Source organism: Lonchura striata, chromosome 5 (genome assembly GCF_050655825.1).
Source record: "Lonchura striata isolate lonStrDom1 chromosome 5, ASM5065582v1, whole genome shotgun sequence".
Taxonomy (NCBI): Eukaryota; Metazoa; Chordata; class Aves; order Passeriformes; family Estrildidae; genus Lonchura; species Lonchura striata.
In genome coordinates, this window is record NC_140707.1 from 3,347,982 (window position 1) to 3,371,033 (window position 23,052).

Genomic DNA, 23,052 nt, shown 5'->3' on the forward strand with positions numbered 1-23,052 from the left:
CGGGCAGGGCCGGCAGTGGCCCCCGGCCCCCAGGAGGCTGCGGGACGCCCCGGCCGCTGCCCGGCCCCGGGGAGCTGCCGGCCCTGCCCGCCGGGGGGGCCGCCTTTGGACACTGCGGCAGGACAGGCACCGGCTCTGCCACACGGGCTGGGCAGGGACCCTGAGCACAAGGGGGAAAACAAAGGAGCAGCTGGGAAATGCAGACTGCACATGAAGGATCAGGATTTGCTGTTCAGGATTTGCTTTGGGTCCCTGCAGAAAGGAAAGGTTTTGCAGAAAGCTCAGCAGCTCTCAGAGGATGAGCACCCACAGGCAGTGACCGGGGCTGCAGGAGTGGCACAAGAAGGCCCTGCAGCACTTGGGCACAAAGGCACAGCAGCTGAAGGCAAGAAGGGATGAGCAAAAGGCCAAGCTGAAGGCAAAGGCCATGGCAGAGTTCCCACAGCCCCTGAGGGATCAACCCCAGGGCCCAAGGGGGCCCCAGCACCCAGGGCATGACGGGGTCGGCCACAAGCACCTGGCAGAGGCATTGCCCTCCTGGCCAGGGCAGAGCCCACCCAAACAGCCCCTGGGAAGGAGTCAGGGCTCCAGCTGCAGCCCACAAGGACACTGCAAGCACAGACAGCAGCACCCTCAGCAGGAGCAAGTCCACCCCTGCATGGACATGGATTGTCAGGGCTCTCTGAGCTCCCATCCCACCGGGGACCCACCACACTGGAGCCCTGGAGAACATTCAGGCTGGGTCTGCATCCAGAGGAGGCCTCTCCTGATGGACACAGGGGCCTCTCCATCCACTCTGAATCTTACACCTAAGGGGGGAAAATTGTAAAGGAATGTTTTCATTATTAAGGGAATAAATGGGAAAGCTGAGCTGATATCATTTGTTCAATCACTATTAGGAGCTGAAGAGGATAGGTTTGAAATAAACAAATTTATATTTCTTCCTACTCTGATTGTAATTAACTAGGAAGGAATTTGATGGTGGCATTGTGTCGTGGTTTGACACGGAAAGAGAATTTTTTCCTGAAGGAAGAGGTCAATTTGGATATTGACCAATTGAAAGTAGGCACGCCTCTGAGAACACAGAGGGGTTGAAAGCAGAATTCCCAGGGGAACTCGCTCTCTTTGGTTCTGGTCAGCGTGCAGTGCAAACCTCCCCTGCCCAGCCACGAGCTGGGCGGGGGAGGTGAAGCCCCATGGCCTGATGGAGGTAACTCCGAAGGGTGGAGGGACTGGAACCGGGCTGGCCCCTGCAGATGGAAGGGTGGAAGAAATCTGGGATGTCTCCGTTCCCCCCCGCCCAGAGTTTCTCTCCCGAGAGGGAGAGAAAAAGAGACAGCGGCAGTTCTGTCAGCAATTCCACCGCGAGGAAGGAGGAGCGGGGGGAGCTGCAAGGTGCCCAGTGCGTGGGAGTTGCTGGATGTCTGGGCATCGAGCCATCCTGGGAGTTCGGACTTTTAACCCTTCCTTGAGAAATGAAAGCTTGTGAATTTTCCTTTCCCCTCCTCGGTTTGAAAGAGAGGAAGAGGGACACCTTGGACCCTGTGATGTTGGAAGGAGGAATTCTGGATGGGAGGGGGACAAGGAGTGGCTTTTGGCTGGACTTTTCCATGTTAGCCACAACCTGAACCAATCTTCTCCTTCAAGAGGGACTGTGTTTTGGGAGGATGCCAGTGAGTCAAGAGACCTGCTTCAGCTGGGAAAAAGACAAAAGTGGAGTGAACAGAGAAAAGGTTAGGGGGTTTGTGGTGGTGCCCCCTTGCCCTGGAAAGGAAAGAGAAGAGAAGAAGATCTCTGTTCTTGAGCCCTCGGCCCCAGGGGAAAATGGGGGGGACTGTGGTCCCAAACAATGAAAAACTGAACTGTTGTTTTCTCCCCTCTTGGCAGGGCATCCTTGAAAGGAAAAATCCTAAAGGCAGTGACCATCCATGCATTGGTGGTGAGAGCACTGTGCATGGAAAGGAGAAGGGTCACCATGGCAAACTTTTTCTCCGGGCGGTGCCATGTGTGACATGGAAACACAGGATGTGGAGCTGTGTTTCTTGGGGGGTCTGTGGCACAGGAGAGACTCTGTTCCCTCGATGGACTGAGTGTCGATTGTTTGGAGGGTGGAAACCTGATTGGGGTCCAGATTGTGTCTCACTGTGGTTTGTTGGAATTGGGTGGTGGGGGGAGGAATGTTTTGCAAGGTTTTCATTTGATCTTTGTGTGGTTTTCTTTTTCCCTTCTGTAGTTTTCTCTTTTCTTTTGTAGTAGTAGTTTAATAAAGTTTTTTTTCTGTTATTAAGCTTGGGCCTGCTTTGCTCTGTTCTAGATTCCACTTCACAGCATTCAAGGTAGGGATCACATTTTCATGGGGTCACTGGCATTGTGCCAGTGTCAAACCATGACACATTGGAATATTGTAAAATGTGATACAGAGGCTATTGCTGCTGTACCTTTGTGTCAAATGTCTGGCAAGGCCTGTGCTGAAGGGAACCCAGAGGTGTGGGCAGCCACAGGGAAAGAGGGAAAATTTGATGTGGAGCCTCTCCAAATTACTTGGAAGCAGCGAGGACAAGTGGTGTCTAAAAGCAACACCCTGTTCCAGGGGAGGGAAGGAAGGGCTCACAGCCTGGTATGGAGTCCCTGCTAAAGGCAGGGCCCTTGGAGCCAGGGATGTCTCCCTACAGCACTCCTATCCTGCCAGTCAGGGAATCCGATGGCTCCAATGAGGAGGACAAGAACAAGTGCTAGACAAAGACCTTGTGAAATGCCTGAATTTCCTGGCTAAAAACATGTTTTGGGCATTTGGAAAAAAAAAAAAAAAAAAAAGGCAAGTGGTGGAGAAAAAGCTTAAATATTTGGGACATATTGGGACTGAGGATCCGTGGTGGACTGACCCAGACAGGGTCTGGGCAATATCAGAAGTAACATTTCCCAGCACCAAAAAGGTGCTGCGACAATTCTGAGGATTAATAGGGGGGTACACAGCCTGGAATGAGGATTCTCTGTTCCAGCCAGAGCATTGCAGGACTTTTTAACTCCACACAGCCTCCATGTTGTAGTGTGGACAGGAGAAAGAGAGCAAACCTTGAGAAAATGAACAACTATAAATATTGATGCCTCAGCCCTGGTTCTTCCAGACTCACAAAAGAAATTGGAATAGTAGGTGAATGTTCAACAGGGCCATGCCAAAAGAATTCTTGGGCCAAAATGTTTCACCCAGTGGCCAGAGTGGCCTCATTGTCTGCAGAATTGTGCAGCCACAGCTTCAACGGGAACCGAGGCCCAAAACCTGATGACAACAGGATCTCCAACTGTTCCAGTCTGCCATCAAGTTCAAGCTTTGATAACCAAAAGAGCCTCGCAATGGATGAGCAGTGCTCGGTTATTACACTGTGAAACTTGTTCAGTGGCACAGGAGGATCCAGAACTGAGCACAGGGGAAGGGTTTAACCCAGCCTCCTGTTTGAACAGCCCACAGAGGGGCTGGGAAGAAACCCAGCACTGCATTCAAGTGACACAGCTCCAGACCCAGCCTGGGGGAGATTCAGGAGACATTGCCTGGCCTCAGGCAGAAAATGTCTTGGTGGATGGCTCTTCAAGGGCAGCAGAAGGGAAAAGAGTTCCAAGACATGCTGTTATTGAGGAAAGGGAATCAGACAAAGCGCAGGTTACCCCCCATGGTCAGCTCAACCAGCACAGCTCTGTGTGCTTGTAAGAGCCTGGCACTGAAATGCCCTGAGCAGGAAGGCTTCAATATCTTCTGGTGACACCATCTCACCTAACAGGGGGGCAAAAGCAATTCTGACTGCTCAGCAACCACTGGATCACTTACTAAGGCATTTCTAAAAGACATAATTCCAATAAAAGGGATTGTGGAAGCCATAGACTCAGAGAGCAGAACTAATTTTGCAGGAGAGTTCCTCCAGGGGGTTATGGCAGCTTTAGGAATACAAAGGGACCTCCAGAACCCCTGGCACCCCCAGAGCTCAGGCTGGGTACAAAGAATGAATGGGGATAAAAAGAAACACCTTTAGAAGCTGGGGATTAGATAGTAATAGTTTCAGCAAGTTTTAGAATGGATTTTCTCAGTGAAGATGGAGTCTCCAGCACCCTAACTTTTGGCTATTTATGGAGAAGGCACTGCACATAACAGCTGAGGCTTCCAAAGTGGCTCAAAGTGCAGATGTCTGTTTAGAATGGTGAAGGACATAGGTATGATTCACTAGTAACTTTCAAATACCTGCTCTAAAGCTGGAGTTACTCAAAGAAGAGAGAACTACTTCAACACTTGTAAAGAAGCACCATTTTTTCCAAATCTAATTTTCACATGTAGCTGAATTTTTCAAGAATTGTGTTTTTTATCATACTATGAGTGCAAAACAATCTATTAGAAGTGTTTAAAAACAGATTATTAACAGGAAAAAGTGATCAAAAGATCTATTTCCTCTTGTATTAACAACTGAAATATGACTGAAGAAGGGATCATCTCTGCAGTCCCCTGAACCAAACTCACAACTTCTTTAACAGCATGCTCAAAGTTTTCTATACTTCAAGCTTTTCTAGAAAATTCACTTTCTTAATTTCTGCTGTTTCTGTAGCCCCAGACCCTGTATAGTTTATACCAGCTGCATTCTACAGAAGGGATACCCAACTGAGGATACAAATTGCCTGCTGAATGGCCTTCTCTGACTCCATGCTGTTACTTTTGACCTCAGATGGCACAGAAAATGCTCTCCAGTTGACTTGCTTCCAAATGCCAAAAAACCCCAACCCCCAAACTTTTAAACATAAAACAGAAGGAAAGCTTAATTATTTGAGTTAAAATAGCACTGCAAAACAGTTATTCACAAATATAGCAATAAAAGTGTTATAAAAGATGTGCCTCCTGATACATAAAGATATCCTGAAGAATGATTTTGTATTGTTTATATACATTCAAAATTAGTTTTCATCTTTTTTACTGAAAACTGCGTTTTCATAGACAAACAGAATGTTTTCCTATAACTGGATATCTGCCTGGCAGACATAAATGTTTCTGTCAAATTCACCATTCTGCCATGGATATCAGAAGACATCTTGGAGTGACATGGACAGGGTTTTGCTTCCTTTATTAATGTTTCCATTCTTTGGTTCTCACGTGACCTGTGTCATTTCTGTATTTAAATTCAGAAGCTCTTGCCAGAATACTCTTTCAACTTTGTTTGTAGTCGCAATGCAAGAGGTCTGCAACTCTTGCTTTAATTTGGGACAGGAGTTATTTCTTCTTGTAACTGAAGACTAATGGCAGACATCACCTTCCTCATTTCTCCTGAAGTAATGCCTCAATTCTCTGTCTGGGTTAGCTGGCTAAATATTTCCTTTCTAAATAGTCAGGTTCTGCTGTGTATAGAGAACTGTGACTTTCAGTGCTTAATATAAGCAAGCACTGAGAGGAGGGATGTACTGAGAAGACTATTTTCTGCAAGATACATATAATACCCTTTATGCTCCATGTGTTCCTGCTGCAGCCTCAGTTGTAGCTGCAGGTCCAGATTTTGATAAGAATTTAAAAAATGTTGGGCACCACTTAGGGTCGATTAGACTAGCAATGTCCAGAGGTTTAGAAATTGCATCCTGTAGAAAAGGAGTTTTTCCTCAAAAGCCTGTAAAATGTACAGGGTCACATAGACCAGAAACCTGATCTTTCCCTTATGTCAAAATGGCTCCTAGCTAAATTTCTGGGACCCTCTATGCTAAAATAAGAGAGGTTTGTCAAAGTAAAGCTAATAGTGGCAAAATTCCTTAGCCCAACAAATCAATTGAAATGTCAAGTGCAAATTAAGGATCAGAAAGGAGAGAAAGAAAATAAGAGGTAAAAATAGTCTAACAGAGGCTCCTGACTTAATCATATCAACAGCTGAAGTTAAAAGGTTAGCAGAGGTTGATCTGACTGTTAATGTTTTCTCATCATTTTGTTTATGAGAAAGAAGAAGGGAAGAAGCCTTCCATCCCTGGTATCAGGTTAAGTTCCTCTGCTTGAGTGGAACAACTCAGTACTCCAAATATAAAAGCTCCAAAGAAGCTCACACAAGGATGTTTGTCTCGACCTGTAATTGGAGTAGATCCATTTGTTTGTGTAATTGCCACCATGGTGGAAATCTGTGCTTCTCTATTTGTGCAACTGCAAATATTTTCTAGGAATGAACCATCTGAATTTTAATATCCCATAGATTCAGTGCAATACAGCATATTACAATATCTTGACCTTTTCAGCGTTCCATAAATTGATTGTCTGGTTGTTCCTGTCCCCCCTCGTTTACAGGCCTGGAAACCTTAGAAGAAGAGGTAACATGGCTATCTCTGAGTCGTATCTTTTATATTTATCAGCATTTCCAGAATCACACTTCTAGTGTCTTGAAGGCTTGACAGAAGTTACATACTGTGTGCCTGAGGTGCAGTAGCATATAAAATCATGCCAGAAAAGGCAGGGATGAGTGCCACAGGCAGGCTCACAAGGTTCACCACAGGTGGTCCTGTTGAAGGTCACATTGGTTGACCAGCATTGTTATAAAATTGTGATCTCTCCAGTGAGTTATTCTGACAGCCAGATAAACCTCCAGCTAAATAAATATCATGGGCAACCTTCAACCAACCAAATGTAACTGTTTAATTAATGTGCTTTTCCTAAGTAAATTAAAAAGCAGAGGGAAAAGGCTTCTGGTCTTTAAAGGATGCATAAAGCAGAAAATGAAAGATCTGAATATGAAAGGGAGAGAATCCTCTTAAAGCTGAGGATACAGTGGTAAGAAAAATTATTATTCATTTGCAGACATCACCTCAAACTGATGGACTAGTGAAAAGAAGATACAAATTTTAATAACTGCAAATGTTGGAGTAAGATGCAGAGAAAGAGCAATTGCCACTTTTTCATTGCTTGTCTTCCATCAAAGAAGGGAGAGGGGAAATTCACATTTGGTAGAGTTTATTATAATTATTATGCCTTCAAAAAAAAAGAAAAAAAAATGCCAAAATTATAGAACAAAACAGAAATGCTCTGAGGTGGCTCAAATTCTTCCTCTGAGACTAAATGCAGATATTTTTTCTCAAGATGCTTTTTCACTTCCAGATGTGCCTTCAGGTCCAACATGTGCCTTGAGGTAAATTCCTCTGCCTAGTGAGTGTGCAGCTGAAGAGGCTATTACTGTTTTGGTAGCTTCCTACAAGCATAGCTCAAGCCATCTCATCTGCCCCTTCCAGCAGCAGCAGAAAGAGGTGTTGAGGTGTTTTGTCTCAAGCGCTGAACAGAACAGGATGCAGATGACATGCATCACCTTTTGAAGTCTCACATCCAGTCTGGGGTAGGGGGAGTGCTGTGTGGCTGTGAGACAAACTACATAAGAGAGCCTGAAACGCAAAAAAAGACTTCAGTTCCTTTCTTCTCTGCATCGGGGCCATGATGAGTTCCATGACCGGGCTGGGACGGCGGGCGGGGCTGGCCTGTGATGCGCTCTGGGCTCTGTGACAGCACAGGGGCCGTGTCACAATGGGGCAACTATAAAAGGCCCCAGGCCGGTGCCGCTGCCCCAGTAGAGCCTCGGCAAGCGGTGAGTACACAGCAGAGGGGAGAGGGGGCTGGAGGAGGGCTGGGACAGGAGCGCCGGTCCCCGGGGCTGCCCCGTCTCCAGGGCCCAGCGCCGGGCGCAGCGCCTTGCTGGGGGCGCGGGGCGCGCGGGGCAGCGGTGCAGCCTTGCCAGCTGCCGGGGGCCCTTTCCTTCCTGCCACCACATCCCTGCCGCTCCTGCCCCTCACTGTCTCCATTCCGGCCCCACTGAGCCCCTCCTGTGTGTCCTCCTGCAGACCATGGCTTTACTGTCACTGCTGTTTGTGCTTGTGCAAAGCCTGATGCAGTACCCCCAGCCAGCTGGGGATGGGCTGGATGAGGCCACGCGCCAGAGAATGCGGGAGCGTCAGGAGCTGCTGGAGCGTGAGATGGCCCGGCTGATGCAGGAGCTGGAGCAGGGGCCCCTGCAGCAGCAGGATGAGGGCTGGGGAGCCATGCTCTTTGGTGCCCTGCAGCAGTGGCCATTCTGGGTTCTTGCTGGCATCCTGCTCCTCTTGGGCCTGTGGCTGGGCTGCAGGAGAAGGAGCTGTGAGGCCAGCAGCAGCAGCAAGGACCAGAGCTCCCGCAAGACCTTGGGAGATGAGAGAATAACTGAACAGGAAGAAGACACCGCTGATCCAGAGGAAGGTGAAGAAGACAGAGATATGACTCTGGAGGCAGAAAACAGTGGCACTGAAGATGACAGAGAAGGCAGTCCTGTGGCTGCAGATGATGGCAACAAGGATGATGCCACTGAAGACAATTATGATGTGAAGATGAAGGAGGACAGCGATGTCAACAGTGGCAATTATGATGTGAAGGAAGACAGCGATGTCAACAATGGCTATCACTTAAAGAAAGAAGGACAGAGTGATGGGGATATGCCAGGAGACACTACCACTGAAGGAAATGAAGAAGAACCTGGCAATGTTGCTGGAAATAAAGAAGATCTAGAGAAGCAAATAAAGAAAAAACTAAGGATGTACAGGTGGACCAAGACAAGGACACTGGAAAGGAAGAAGGAGAAGGAAATGAAGAAAAAAACAATAGTGTTACTATAAAGGCAGGCAAAAACACTGATGTAAATGAAGGTGAAGACAATGTAGATGGAACAGAAGAATACATGGATGTGAAGGTGCAGGAAAGCAGACGTGCCAATGACCAAAGAAGTAAAGACTGGACTGGGCAGGAAGATAGCAATCAATGTGGGAATGAAATTGCCCATAGTGGTTTTCCTGCACCTGAGGAAGTAAATAAGGATGTGATAGCAGAAGATGGCAATGATAGAAACAAGGATGAATAACAGGCTGATGTGAATGTGGAGGGAAACAAGAATAATGATAGACAAGAAGAGGAACAAGGTAATGTGGCTGCCAGTGAAAAAGGTGGCAGTGATGGTGGCAGGGAAGAAAATGCCAGTGGTGGAATTGAAAACAGAGAAGACACCCAAGATGCTGGGAATGAGAAGGACATCCTTTTAATGGATGGTATAGAGTGGCCTGTGGAGGACCTGGAGAGAGGCTGCTCAGTGACAGCTGAGCTGATGGAGAGCTTCACGCGTGTCTTTGTGTACAGCGTGAGCCATAGCTTTGATCCGGTGCCTCGAGTAGCCATCGGGGTGGGCAGCACCTTTGAGGGCTGGAGCCCCCATGAGTGGGATGGGGTGTACCGTGTGCTGGTCCCACTGAATCCCACCAGGGCACACCTTCCACCTAGAGCCAAGCAGTGCAGGGCAGATGGCAGCAAGGACCTTCAGCGTCCGTGTGGAGCTGGTGTGCACGTGTGAGAGCGAGCAGCTGGGAGAGAAGCTGTTGTGCCTCCTGCACCACTCGCAGGAGGAGCTGCGGAGGAAGCAGCAGCGCAGCCTCCTGGAGACACTCTGCACCGGCTCCTACCTGGATGTGGAGAAAACCTCCCGCTGGTTCTTCCAGATGGTGAGATGCTCGTGGCTGCATGTGCCTCAGTCATACTCTTGGCACTTGGTGTTTCAGCCCTGCAGCCGGTCCTGCCAATTCCAGCTGAGCAGAGGCAAGAGGACCCTGTCGGTGGAGATGCTTTTTGGGGTGTGCCAAGGGGACTATGACATCTTTGTGGTCAACCAGCCCTTAGAGGCCCAGAAAGGCAACTCCGGTAACCTTGTGAGCAGTCAGCCCACCAAGGCCAACATCCTCACAAGAACAGCATGGCCTGAGACATTCGCTGTGGCGGAGGCAAAATTCTTCCAGCACATTGCCAGGCAAGATACCATGCAAGAGGTTGCACCTGAAATACCTGCAGCTCTTCACCTGCATGCTGAGCGGCACAGGTTTTTCCAACTCTAACTGGAAGACTCTGGTCATGCATGTGTTAAACATCTTACCGCCGGTCTACTGGCGCAGGAAGGAATTTCCACTGCGGCTGTAGGACATCATGGCATACATGCAGCTCTGCCTGAAATGGAAATGCCCGGACCATTTTGTTCTAGGCAACGAGAAGCTTCCTGCAGAGATCAGCTTGCCGCCAGCAATGCAAAAGGTTGAGCCACTCAACCTCTTTGAGTACCTGGCCCGAGATCCAGATGCCCACAGAAAGGCAATGGATGCTTATGCTCAGCTGCACTTTCGCCTCTGGATGATGCTCTCCAACACTGAGAAGAATTCCCTGCACAAAGCTCTGATGGAGAAGTTCGCAGCTGATTGCTGTGACGTCGACTCTTTGTGATTGTTGTATTTGTCCGTGGCAATCCTGAAGCTGCTTTCCTGCTCCTGTGGAAGGAAGATGCTGCAGCACATGGTTTCGTTGTGCAGACACTTCCATGAGTGGCCTTGCCCTTCACCTTCCATTTACAACAGTGCTGTTGCCTAAGTCAAGGAGGCAGAAACTGGCTCCACCTGCACATCCTCGCAAAAGAACAACAGTGAAGCTGATGGAGGTTGCTTGGAATACCTCGAAGACAGCAACCTAGCCTATTAGGGACTTAATGTAGTTATTTAGTGAGTTGTAGTTTTAATTAGACTTGTTTCTTAGCATTCATTACAGAGGCCCTTTAGTGTTGGCAGTATATAACTATTTTGCAAAACTACCCTTAGTGTAGAGAAATAGAGTTTAGACTAGATTAGTTTAAACCCTTAGTTTAGAGAATTACCCTTAGTTTAGAGAATTCCCCTAGTTGCTTGTCTGCTTTTAAATAATACTTGAATATCTATGTTTGAGAAACTAATAAAAGAAGTTAAGTTTCTCAAATTGCCTGAAATGCGTCATTCTTTGTACGTAACCCTCTATATCTTTGAGAATGTCCTTCCTATACCTCTATCTGAAATAAAGACTCTTTGCAAACAGATGTTGGATATATTAAGTATGCTGTCTCTTGAGCATTTCCATAGAAATGCTTGAAGTTTGAAGTGAAAATGCCCTGAAATGCCTGAAATTTTGCAGCAGAGTACTCCTGAATTTTTTTAGCAATCTTTGGAAAGATTGCTGAAGTTTTCTTTACACAGTCACTTTTACAACTCCTAGGGAACAATTTAGTCCTAAAAGATTGAGCTACCCTTCAGTAATAGCTGCCCTTCAGCAATATCTACATATATATGTGTGAAGAAATAATAAAAGAAGAAAAATTTCTCAAATTGCCTGAAATCTGTCCTTCTTTTTATTTGACCCACCATTTATAGCAGAAAACAAAACAGGTCCTGATAGATGCAGCTAATTAAAGGAAGAAGAAGAAGCTTCAACTTCTGAGTAAAAAACTACAAATGAACACAGTGATAGTTACAGCATGGTCACACTGTCTAGGTGTGCTCTAACCCTTGAGCTGTAGTGTAGCAAATTTGAGCAAAGTAGCAGTGTCTTCCAAAAAACAATCTATTTTCCCTCCATATCCAAACTAAAGCTGTCAATGTACCTGCCATTAAAGCAGTTAGTCACTTGCATGGGGCTGCAGGGTAAAATATTGCTTGATCTGCTGAAGTCCCCCAACTTTTTTCTGTGGCATTTAAATCCTGAGAAGATATAAAAAACCTATCTTTATCAATTTGGCTGATATTTAGCTTTGAGCAGCATACTAATTCATAGTAAGGAGCAAAGTTCAAGAAAAAACACTACAAACAGTAGAAATGAAAATAATATGCAGGAAAAGAAAGGCCAGTCATGAAGCAGGTGAGAGCAGCCACCCCACAGTTTCCTAAAGCCCACAAAGATTTGCTCTAGGTGGCCAAACAAGCTTTTTGGTTCTTTGGCATATCTCAATTCTTCCTTGCTTCAGGTGCTCTGTACTTCTCACCTCCTTCCACCAAGGCAGAAATAGGCTGTAATAAGTACTTCAACCCAAATCCTCTCAGTCCCCAAGTATTAGTGAATTACTATCCAAAATAAAAAGGCTGCTTTAACCCCCAGCTTGCTCAATGACAGTGCCTTCAGTCTAAGGAGCAAGGTACACTCAGGAGGATTCACAGCAATGACACAAGGTTCAAATGTCGTCATGGGCAGTCAATCTTCGCTTTGTGCTCTGTGAAGCATGGCCAGTGGGCAGCGATTTAGTCTCTTCAGTCACCCCTGGTTAAAAGTGCACTGGTTTCCTCTTCTTTCTTTGCCTTTCAAGGTCTTCCAAGCCAGAAGCAAGGCAGAAGCTCACAGAAATCTTGAGGTAAGAAGCAGTGTCCTTCCAAGGATTCTGACCTTGCTATGGCTCACATAGGAAGCAAATCAGCCCTGCAAAATAGGACTTCTCTGCATTTTCCATGTGGATCAGAATATTCGAAAATAACTGGAAAGCTTGCTCTTTCAGAGTCATGCAGGGCTTAGGCAATTTTTTCCATTAATGTATATTGACACTACTTACCATTTCATTATCTGTTCTCCTTGTAAAATAAGTTGTGTAGCTCTGAATTTGATTTCTACTGCTTATGCTTATTATGGCAGCATGGTTATGTCACAGTGTTTCCAAGAGAAGAGATAATTGTAGAGAAAAATTTATGAGAACAATAGAAACTTCTAGGATGGACAAGCTCTCAGGCTCTGTTTCTTCAGTTCTGGAAATATTTATTATTATTACAGTGCATTAAAGACACAGAATTGTATGAGTATAGGGGAAAATACCCATAAGTACTTTTGTCACCATCTTTAAAAAGCCATTTAAAGTCATCACCATTCAACTCAAATTCTTTAAAATACTGGTTTACATATTTTAATTGTTGCTGGCAAGGAAAGTTTAGTGCTCATGATTTTTCTGTAAGGCTGCATCCTGACCACAGCTCATATAATCAATTTTCAGGCTCCTCATAATGTTTTCCTGAAGTATCCAAAGAAAATAAATGCACCTCATACAGAAATGATGTGAAATACAATCTGACATCAAAATGACCTGAGGTACTGTTGTTCCCTAGAAATGAAATAAAATTTAAAACAACATAAAATACTTAAAGTATAGAAATGTTTCTGTATCTGGCAGGGCAAAGTAGCACAACCATCCCAGGAGGCTTGTTCTCATTTTCATTATCACTACTGTATAGTCCACACTTCAGAAAAAATAGCTCTGTAAATTTTGGTTTTGTAGTTTTTAGCTTTAAACAATTCCAGAAAAATTGGGGGACAAAGTGGGGAGTGTTTATTTTTTATTCAGTCTTTTCAGTGGTTATTTTTTTCAGTCCATTATCCTACTGTGGCTACATTATGTTCTTATGCTCAAATTTCCAGATTTGACTACATGTATTTAAAAACAACAGCAGAGGATTTTTTTATTAAAAGCATTAAAAACAACCACTTGAACCATGAGCCATTTTACCCAGCTCTGATACTGAATTTTTTCCTTTGTCAGCTCTATACATATGTCAGAGATTGAGGATTTTTCTTTTTATGCACAAACTCTGTACAGTAATTGCATCTTCTATGGAACATCAAATCTTTTAGCAAAAAGACCATCGTACTGAAGGAATACTTGGTTATATAACTGGGAGATATAATCCAGAATAAGTGCTTGGCCCATGCAATAGTGTCTGATATCTCAACATGTCAGAGTAAATGATGGAATTTAATTGTTAAACTTTTTCAACATGGAAAAAAATACCACTGACAGTGATTGCTGTTGGTTTGATCTGTATCTTGGCAAACCCCCAGATTTTTAGTCAAGCAAAAACAAGAACAAAAAATTTAGTTTCCCCTGCAAATATTTAAGGATTTTTATTGCTCACAGAATACTGGAAAGTGACAACAAAAAAATAAAGAGAGAAAAAGAAAAAAAGTGAGAGACACCTGCTTCTGTTAGTGTCTCCTGCTTGCAAGTTTGTTACTCACACCATTGGGGGCAGGAGAGAATGAGCACCTGTCCCCAGGCTGAGGAACTTGTATGGCACTGCACAGTCCCTATCTCTGCACAGTGAGAAGGATGGCTGGGGCTGAAAAAAGCCCCATTCTATCTTTTTGAGGAAGAAAGGAAGGCAGCTGCAATAGTTTTAGGAGTGGCTGACAGCTGAAAGTATGACTTGTGAAGATGCTCTTTGATGAATGTACAGCATACGTGGAGGAAAAATAAGAGTTTGCCAAGTGCAGACATCTTCTATTCTCTTATAGCTAAAGCTGCTTTGATCTCAACCTGACAAGCGATGTGTATATTATACCACTGAAACCACTTTAGTCTTTTCAACTCAATAAACAAATAGCCCAGGGACCTAAATGCGGGATGACCACGCTCCAGCACGGTGTGGGTGGAGGGAGGCAGAGATCTCTGAAGGTTGCTCTTGGGGAAAGAGGTTTATTGGGGGTGCAGGAAGGTCCGAGCCTCGTGCTCTCAGGCGTAGCATGTGGCCGGGTTTAAGAGGGCAGGGGAGGGGAGAGACAAAAGGAGGGTTTAGGAGAGGGGAAGCTCCAGGGGGGGAGGGAGAGGTTCTAAGAGGGGAGGAAGTTCTAAGAGAGGGGAGAAGTTCCAAGAGCGGGAAGAGGTTCCAAGCGGCCGCATGGCTTCTCGGAGCCCCCTTATCAGGGGCTCCTAGGTGGGCTGGGATAAGGCATGGGCCAATGGGGTTACAGACGCTGATATTTTAGGGGCAGGTACAGAGGTGTGGGATGAGCCACACATCTTCTGGGGGGTGAGATGTGAAGAGAGCCTGACAGAGGAATGGTTGTACAACAGGGGACATGATACTGTAAAATTAATCCAAATAGGGAGGGCTACGTGACTGCTGCAAAGTTTGCATGACCCTGAAGAGTAGATGGTGTGCAGAAAGCAGGATATTGAAACTGCTTGGTATGTAGAAATAGATAGAGAACAAAGGGGTACTAAGCTGTTCTAACTGCAAGGCCAGCTGGACAGGCAAGTATCGATCACAAAGATACTTTTAAGATAATATTACAAGTCACGTAGCAACCAATCATGAGCTTGGCTTTTGCAATATGTATGAGCTAATTAACGAACATATATAAACTGTGTAATCTGTTACAATAAACTGAGACTTGATGATCATGATATCATGAGTCTTGTCTCCCGCGGCATCCCTCCAACAACTGGCTCCCGAAAGCAGGGACCTGATCCGAGCCTAAGGCGAGAGAGGTGCTGCGTTGGGGTTCGGGTCCTGCAGCTGGAAGGACGGCGAAAGAGCCGAAACGCGTTGCTCCGCGCCCTGAGTGACCGCAGCGGCGAGCTCAGCCGATACGTGCTGCCGAAGCCTGAAGGAGCCAGCAACGGTACCGACATAATCATGGAAAGGCAAGCAGCATATGATTTATTTAGTGCTTCTCTTAGAAAAAGGCAGATTAGGGGGATTGACTTAGATAAGGATCTCCCTTCGCTATTGCATCATGCTGAGTCTTACGGCTTTTTCATTAACCCCCATAGTGTTCATGAACTTTCAGAATGGAGAAGATATAGGGATAAGTTGTGGGAATTAGTGTTAGATGAGGATAAACCGGGCAAGAAAATGAGTAAACTTTGGAGTGTGGTTGATAACGAATTGTTAATGTGTCAGGCAGAAAAGAGGGCGGTGGAAGTGATACGGACAGCTCTGGAGAAAAATAAGGAATGTAAACCCTCGCTTCTCTCCAGTGAGCCAAACCCTCCGGTTCTCACAAATTTTCCCGTTCCCATCTCTGCTTCTGAAATGCCTGTACCTCCCATAGACACTAGTAGCATTGAGGTGCTGGAAATTGAGATCCAAATTGCTTTATGGCAACGGGACTGGGATCCCAAATTCACTTTGTGTGAACGGGGATCAGGTAGAACGGAGCGGGCGCGGGGCCAGACAGAGCGGGGCCGGCCAGCACCGAGGCGGAGGTGAGCCCGGGGCGGAGCGGACATCAGCCGAGAGACGGAAGGCTCCTTGTTGCTGAGCAGCAGCGCAAGGGGGGAGAGGGGCGTTCCTGGGGCTCAGCCGCGCTGGAGCCGGAGCAGGCGGGGCGCGGCCGTGGCGGGGGTGTCTCTTCTCCCATCCACAAGGTGACACAACAAGGACGGGAGCGAGGCGGCGCCGCCCCTCATCTCCCCGCAGCGCCCAGCAATGGCGGCGGAGATGGCGGCACAGTCCTGGTTGCCATGGCAGCGACAACGCCGAGAGCAGCAGCGCCACTCGTGGCGGGATCGCAACACTACAGCAAAAATTTCAACAGCATCTTCCCAATTTCTTACAAGAGTCAGAGACGTAATGAAAAAGTACAGCAGTACCGAGTGTTTTCCAAGATACCAAGAAGGATGAACATTATGTGAATAAATGTTATTTCATATATGATATAGATAAAAATCACTGTATAAAGATAGAAATGTTAGTAATTATTTAATTACCAAAAATGTCTCTGCAAACAAAGAGTTGAGAAAATGTCATCTGATGGAATTTTAGTATTGAGTTTGTAATCTCTGTATTTGGGTTTTTATAGATAATAATATAAGTAATAGTGATTTTTAAGTTTTATAGATAATACGATAAATAGTGATTGTTAAGTTTTTGTAAGTAATGATAAGTAGTGATTGTTACTAATGTTATATGAGTGCTTTAAAAGGATTGTCTTAAACTATTTTAAACATTTCTTGTTAATAGGTTGATCATAAAATGTGAGTTGTCTGATTTTTGTGATAAGAATTATTATTAAGGTATTAAGGTATTAAGCTGTTGTTATAGTATTTACAGTCAGTTTTCATATGTTTTATTGTCTCTTTAGGTGATTGATTACAAGATATTTTTTCAGGATCCTGTGTTTTTGATTTTTTAACTACTCATGTGTTTTCTTTATCCAATCTTTTATGCAGCTGCAATTCATCTTCCTTTAAAAATTCATTGTCCAAATTTTAGTTCAAGATTTCAGACTTCAAATTTTCAGATTTCTAAAGAAAAGGTTTGTTGCATTTAGAGAATTTTTATCTTAAAAGAGATTTTAGACAGGTTCAATTATTTGATAGTTTGATAAATTTTTAATAATAAGGTTTTTTACTTATAACTGTTATTTCTAGGACTTTTGTTTTATAATGTGTTAAAACATATCCTCCAATTAGAGTTTGAGCTCTGGCCAAGCTCTGGCTCTACGTGGATGGTGTGATTGACCCAGGTGTTTTCTGCATCAAAAAGTATTCAAGTCCTTTTGGCTTGACAATTTGACCATGTAGGGCAGCTGAGCCTCAAAGGGAGTTTTGGAGAGACATGATCCGGACATGTTTTATTCAAGTCTCTGTTGTTTTAAGGTTTATCAGCTGCTGCAGACTCTGAGATGACAATTTGATAGTGTAGCACTTGGTAACTGTGATTTTATATGTAATATTAATTGTGTATTATCTAATTGATTTTTATTTGTTGTTAGTTTCTTTACTGTATGCATTGTTTTGTTCTTGATGTTTTTTCATGTTTATAACAAAGATGTTGATATTTCCATTTCTTCATGCAAATTTTAGGAAACAGAATTGAGAGAGGACCCTCCAGTCCCTGTGGGGAGTGTTGAGTTTGTTTGTGTTTTAGCAGGTGCAGAATCTAGATAGATTTCAGTGAAGAATGTTAAACTTATCAATTTCAAGAGAACACTAATCTCTCCACAAGTAAATCAGAGGATGCACAGCAAAAGTGGATTTTGCAAAGATTTGTGTTTCACCCACAGAAGATTGTAGCCTTTAGGTTTTTTCATAAGTGTGTTTTTAATTATGTTATAGACTTTTTTACTAAGTTTTAATGAGTTTTAGTAATGCCTGTGATTTTTCTGTTCATTTTACCATTGCTTTTCAATGGCAAAAGAAAAAGAGGGACAATCAATTAGATAATCAAAAGCATAACATTAAGTTTATCATAAATATAGTTTGTATTTAGAATTAAGTTTGTTCCTTTCATGTTAAACAGAACAATCAAAACCATGAGAAATATGAAGTGGGGTGCACTTCTGTAATACTAACCTCATTTTTCACCCCACGAGTTGCTTCAGTGCAAGCTCTCACACAATTAAAAATCCTAGCCTACTGGACAGAAAAATAAATTAATATTTCAGCTAAAATGTTAAGTGAGCTTGCCACAAATATAGGTAGTATCTGTCATGCAGTTCTGCAAAACAGAGCAGCTGCCACTAATTTACTTCTTCTAGCCCAAGGTCATAGTTGTGAAGAATTTGAAGGAATGTGCTGTATGAACTTATCTGATCACGCTACATCTATCCATAAGCAAATACGAAAATTGACCGAGCTAACTCAACAGTAAAAGGTAGAGGATAGATTAGGTTTAAAAAGATAGCTAAAAGGATTGGGGATCGGACCATAGTTAAGAGACATTATCAAATATGGCATAATAGTTCTAAGCATAATTGTGATACTTTTGTTTGTTTTGCCCTGTGTGTTTACTTGCTTACAAGGCTTGATGCAGCAGCTTTTGCAGAAAATGTTGAATGCACACCTTCTTGTCCAAAAGGAAAACGGGGGAGATGAAGAGAGCCTGACAGAGGAATGGTTGAACGACAAGGGACATGATACTGTAAAATTAATCCAAATAGGGAGGGCTACGTGACTGCTGCAAAGTTTGCATGGCCCTGAAGAGTAGATGATGTGCAGAAAGCAGGATATTGAAACTGCTTGGTATGTAGAAGTAGATAGAGAAGAACAAAGGAGTACTAAGCTGTTCTAACTGCAAGGCCAGCCGGACAGGCATGTATCGATCATAAAGATACTTTTAAGATAATAGTACAAGTCACATAGCAACCAATCATGAGCTTGGCTTTTGCAATATGTATGAGCTAATTAACGAACATATATAAACTGTGTAATCTGTTACAATAAACTGAGACTTGATGATCATGATATCATGAGTCTTGTCTCCCGCGGCATTCCCTCCAACAGAGTGCCAATGGAGAGGGACAGTGACTCTGCCACCTCCCTCCTGGCCTGCCCATTCCAATGCCCACTCACCCTTTCTGTGAACAACTTCTTCCTCTTGTCCAGCCTAATCCTCCCCTGGTGCAGCTGAAGGCTGTGTCTTCTTGTCTTGCCCTCCAGCAGATCTACACTCACACCCAGCTTGGTGTCCCTGCAAATTTGGGGATGGTGGGTTCAATCCCCTCCCCCAGATCATCAGTGAAGATGTTAAACAGGACTGGGCCAAACACAGATCCCTGGGGACAGCACCAGGGACTGGACACCAGCTGGGTGCAGCACCATCCCCACCCCTCTCTGGGCCCAGCCTCCAGCCAGCTCTTCCATCTCCCAGCCAGGAGGGAACCTGCCCAAGCCATGGACTGCAGCTTTTCCAGGGAATGCTGTCAGAGACAGTGTCCAAGGCTTTGCTGAAGTCCAGATGGAAACATCCACAGCCTTTCCCACATCCACAGGTGGGTCACCTGGTTATAAAAGGAGATCAGGTTGCTCAGGCAGGACCTGCCCCTCTTAAATCCACGCTGGCTGGCTCTGACCCCTCGGCCATCCTGTGGGTGCCCTGTGGTGGCTCTCAAGGTGATCTGTTCCATAACCTTGCCGGGCACCGAGGTCAGGCTGACAGGCCTGGAGCTCCCCAGATCTTCCTTCCAGCCGTTCTTGGGGATGGGCTCACACTGGCACCTCCAGTGCTCTGGGACCTCCCTGGTGAGCCAGGACTGATGGTAAATGATGGGGAGCAGCTTGGGGAGCTCATCCACCAGCTCCCTCATCCCCCTAGGATGGATCCCATCGGATCCCATACATCTGTGAGCATCTGAGTGGCTCAGCAGGTCACCAGCTGCTTCCTCCTGGATTACAGGGGCCTGTTCTTCTCCCGGTGCCCATCTACCAGCTCAGGAGAACTCTTGTCCTGAGGACAATCTCTCCATATATTGAAAATTGAGTCAAACAAGGTGTTAAGTAGCTCAACCTTTTCCTTATCTTTACTCTATTTTCCACTGCATCCAATAAAGAGTAGAGGTTCTCCTTATACCACGTTTTGCTATGAATTTATTCATAGACACATTTTTTATTATTTTTCACAGAAGTGGCCAGGTTAATCTCTAATTGAAATTTCACATCTTTCCTTTTCTCTTTCTGCATGATGTAACAACATCCTTAAATATTTGCTAAGTTGCTTGACCTTCTGTCCAAAGTTAATGCTCTCTCTGCTTTCCCCTGAGTTCCCACAAAAGCTCCATGGGCAGTCAGGACAGTGATTTTCCTCACCAGCTCATCTTTTGCCACACTGGGACAGGCTGCTCTGTCCTCCTTAAGATTGCTTTTTCAAAATGCATCCATCGTTCCTGAACCCCTCTGTTTTTAAGGGCTCTTTCCCTTAAAAAAAATCAGTACCTGATTTTGTACTCCCCAAATCTGCATCCTAAATAGGCCAAAGGCTGCCCTTCCTAATTCCAGTGTGGAAGTTTTGTTGCTGCCCCTCCTTCTGCCACAGATCATTGAAAACTTAATTATTTCATGGTCACTGTGCCCCAGGCAGCCTCTGACCCCCACATGTGCCACCAGCCCTTCTCTGTTTGTGAACAGCAGGAGACAGAGCTTTCCTTGGGAGTGGAGTGTTACCAAAAATTGGGTAAAACAGAAAACTGCTTAACACCAGTGCAGCATTAAGAAGCAGCATTCTTTATTCAGCCGGATGCATGGGGGATAGCTCCTCCCAAAGCTGAGCATGCTGAGTACAGGAAAGTGTCTGTTCATGTTCTGTATTTTGCACACTTATTCATTGATTGTGCTGGACTAAACACACATCTGATTATCATTTCCCCAAAATCATTAACATATTTCCCCTCCCCTTTACCCATATGTTCTTCTGCCCTGGGGATCTCTCTGGTGGTCCCTGGTGGTCGTGGACTCCAATGTTCCCGTGGGCCTGGCTGAGCTGGCAGGACACTGAGGCTGGTGAACTTCCAGTTCCCCTTCTCCCACAGTGGGCATTGTGTGGTTTCCATAGGCCTGGGGTTTTGGAGAACAAGCTCCAGGTGTCAGCTCACCTGGTGGAGACAATTTATACTCGGGTAACATGAGGTCAAAGTGTGGGCTATGATGTCACAGAGTGGGTTATGTGAGGTCATTGAGCAGCTATTGTATCATAGACTTCATCTGTGACATCACACAGCTGGCTGTGACATCGCAGATTTGGCTGTGACATCAGAGACCAGCTGTGTGACATTACAGATTGGGCTGTGACATCTCAGAGCAGGATGTGGCATCACAGACTGGCTGTGTGACATCCCAGAGGGGCTCTGTGAGGTCACTGGGTTGGTCACTCCACCCCAGCTCCCCCTCACAGTTTCTCCCAACAAGTCCAATGCTGTTCATGCCCAGCAGGGTCCCTGTCCCCTGGTATCCCCCCGGTCCCCCTGGAGCCACAGCCTCCACCAAAGGATGTTCCACAGGATCCACCCCAGAGCCTGCCATGGGGACAAGGGGCCAGGGCTGTGTGACCAGGACATCAAGGATGTGGATTATCCAGGTCCCTGTGGCCTGGGTTGGGTTCCCCAGGGCAGGAAAGATGTCTGGCAGTTGGAGCAGGCTTAGGGAAGGGCCTCCAAGGTGGGGCTGGAGCCCTTGGGCTGTGAGCAGAGGCTGAAGGAGCTGGGCTTGTCCAGCCCGGAGCAGGGAAGGCTGAGGGGCTCCTCATCCCAGCCTGGCAGTGCCAGCGAGGAGGGGATGGAGAACACAGAGCCAGGCTCTTCACCAGTAGGCCTGGTGGGAGACAAAACCCAAAAGCACCCTGAGCCTCTTCTCCATCCACCACTGACAGCTTTGCAAACTGGGAATTGTTTGATCTGCTTTACCCCCACTCCAGGATGAGCATCCTGATACAAAAATTTAATTCATTTTATATCTATGACAGAACCATGTTTTCAGAAGTAAATTTTCATGTGGAAATCATTTGTGGATTGTGGACTCATTAGACACTGCTGGGATGTTGCACATAGCTCAGGGAAGAGCATGGTTGTTATTGAATTGTGTCCTGTTCAACCATGGTCTGTTGGCCATGAAGAGAAACTTTCTGTGCCTCTGAGTCTCACCAGTTCCTGACCCCCAAAGGACACAAACCTGATGAGTTGTGGTTCCCACTGCAGTGGTGGCACTTGGAGCTCCCTCCATCCCCAGAGCAGAGCTCCCTTGTCCCAGAAAGTCCCTGGCAATGCAGGGATGAAGGAAGCAGGACAGGCTGTGGGGATCAGGGGCAGAACACGGCCAGGGATTTGGGGTGGTTGTGAGCCCAGGGCAGGACCCGGCCCTTGGCCTTGGTGAACCTCATCCCATTGTCCTGGGCCTATGGCTCCAGCCTGTCCAGATCCCTCTGCAGAGCTTCCTGCCCACCAGCACAGCAACACTCCCACCCAGCCTGGGCTCACATGGAACTGCCTGAGGGAGCCCTCGATGGCCTCGTCCAGACCAGCAATAAAGAGATTTCACTGACCTGGCCCCAGTCCTGGGCCCTGGGGACACCCTTGGATATGACTCCATTCCTCAGCTGCTCTGAGTGCCAGGGGCTGGATGAGGGAAATGGTGGGGAGGGGGTAGGGACAAAGTTTTTTTGATTGTCAGCTATGGAGGGTCTTGATTTTCATATCTATTCAGACTGCATGAGGAGGTGATGGGGCTAAGTATCTACTGGACATTGCTGATAGAAATCTATAAACAGGAAAAGAAAACAGGACAAAACACTTCTTTCTTCATTGTTTTCAATAGTCTATTCATTTTGAATACACCTCTGAAATCTGTCTAATTCACTACAGAAAAATTGAAAACCTAATTATTCTCAGGGGTTTTTCTTGTTTGGATGTTTTGAACAAATGGTTTTGAGATTTTCTCAAGGAATTCCTGAACTGAAGAGCTGAAGCAAGAAAAGGCCTCAGGAGTAGTAAAATTCATCAGCAACCTCCAAGTGGCTGAGGATGCATCCCCATCAGAGCAGCAATGAGCAGAAATGGGCACAGCTTTGTGGCTGCCCCAGCTCTGGGATGGGCCCTGGGCCTGGAGCAGGAGCAGCTCTGCAGGGCCCCAGGGCCGGGGCTCTTGTGCTGGCCTGGGCAGATGGGATGGCAGGAGGGGCTGCAGAGCTCTCAGCACCTCAGGCAGAGGGGAGCAGGGCAGCCAGGGAGCTCCTTTGGCCTTG

The 23,052-nt window shown here is 45.8% G+C and overlaps 1 protein-coding gene and 1 long non-coding RNA gene across 2 annotated transcripts in view; both read left to right on the forward strand.

Moving 5' to 3' along the window:
* The first annotated feature begins 760 nt into the window (after positions 1-760).
* LOC146767132 (uncharacterized) overlaps positions 761-23,052 on the forward strand; it is a 254,644-nt gene continuing 232,352 nt past the window's right edge. Inside the window, exon 1 of the long non-coding RNA XR_014955909.1 lies at positions 761-1,186. This is a non-coding gene — a long non-coding RNA (uncharacterized LOC146767132). The remainder of the gene's footprint in view (positions 1,187-23,052) is intronic.
* LOC146767133 (uncharacterized) lies at positions 3,833-9,165 on the forward strand. The gene has a single exon (XM_085581128.1). The coding sequence runs from the start codon at positions 7,828-7,830 to the stop codon at positions 8,626-8,628; it is 801 nt and encodes a 266-aa protein (XP_085437254.1). The 5' UTR covers positions 3,833-7,827; the 3' UTR covers positions 8,629-9,165.

Excerpts from the sequence above, each read along its gene's own strand:
- LOC146767133 (XM_085581128.1), top strand. The coding sequence starts at position 7,828 with ATGGCTTTACTGTCACTGCTGTTTGTGCTTGTGCAAAGCCTGATGCAG.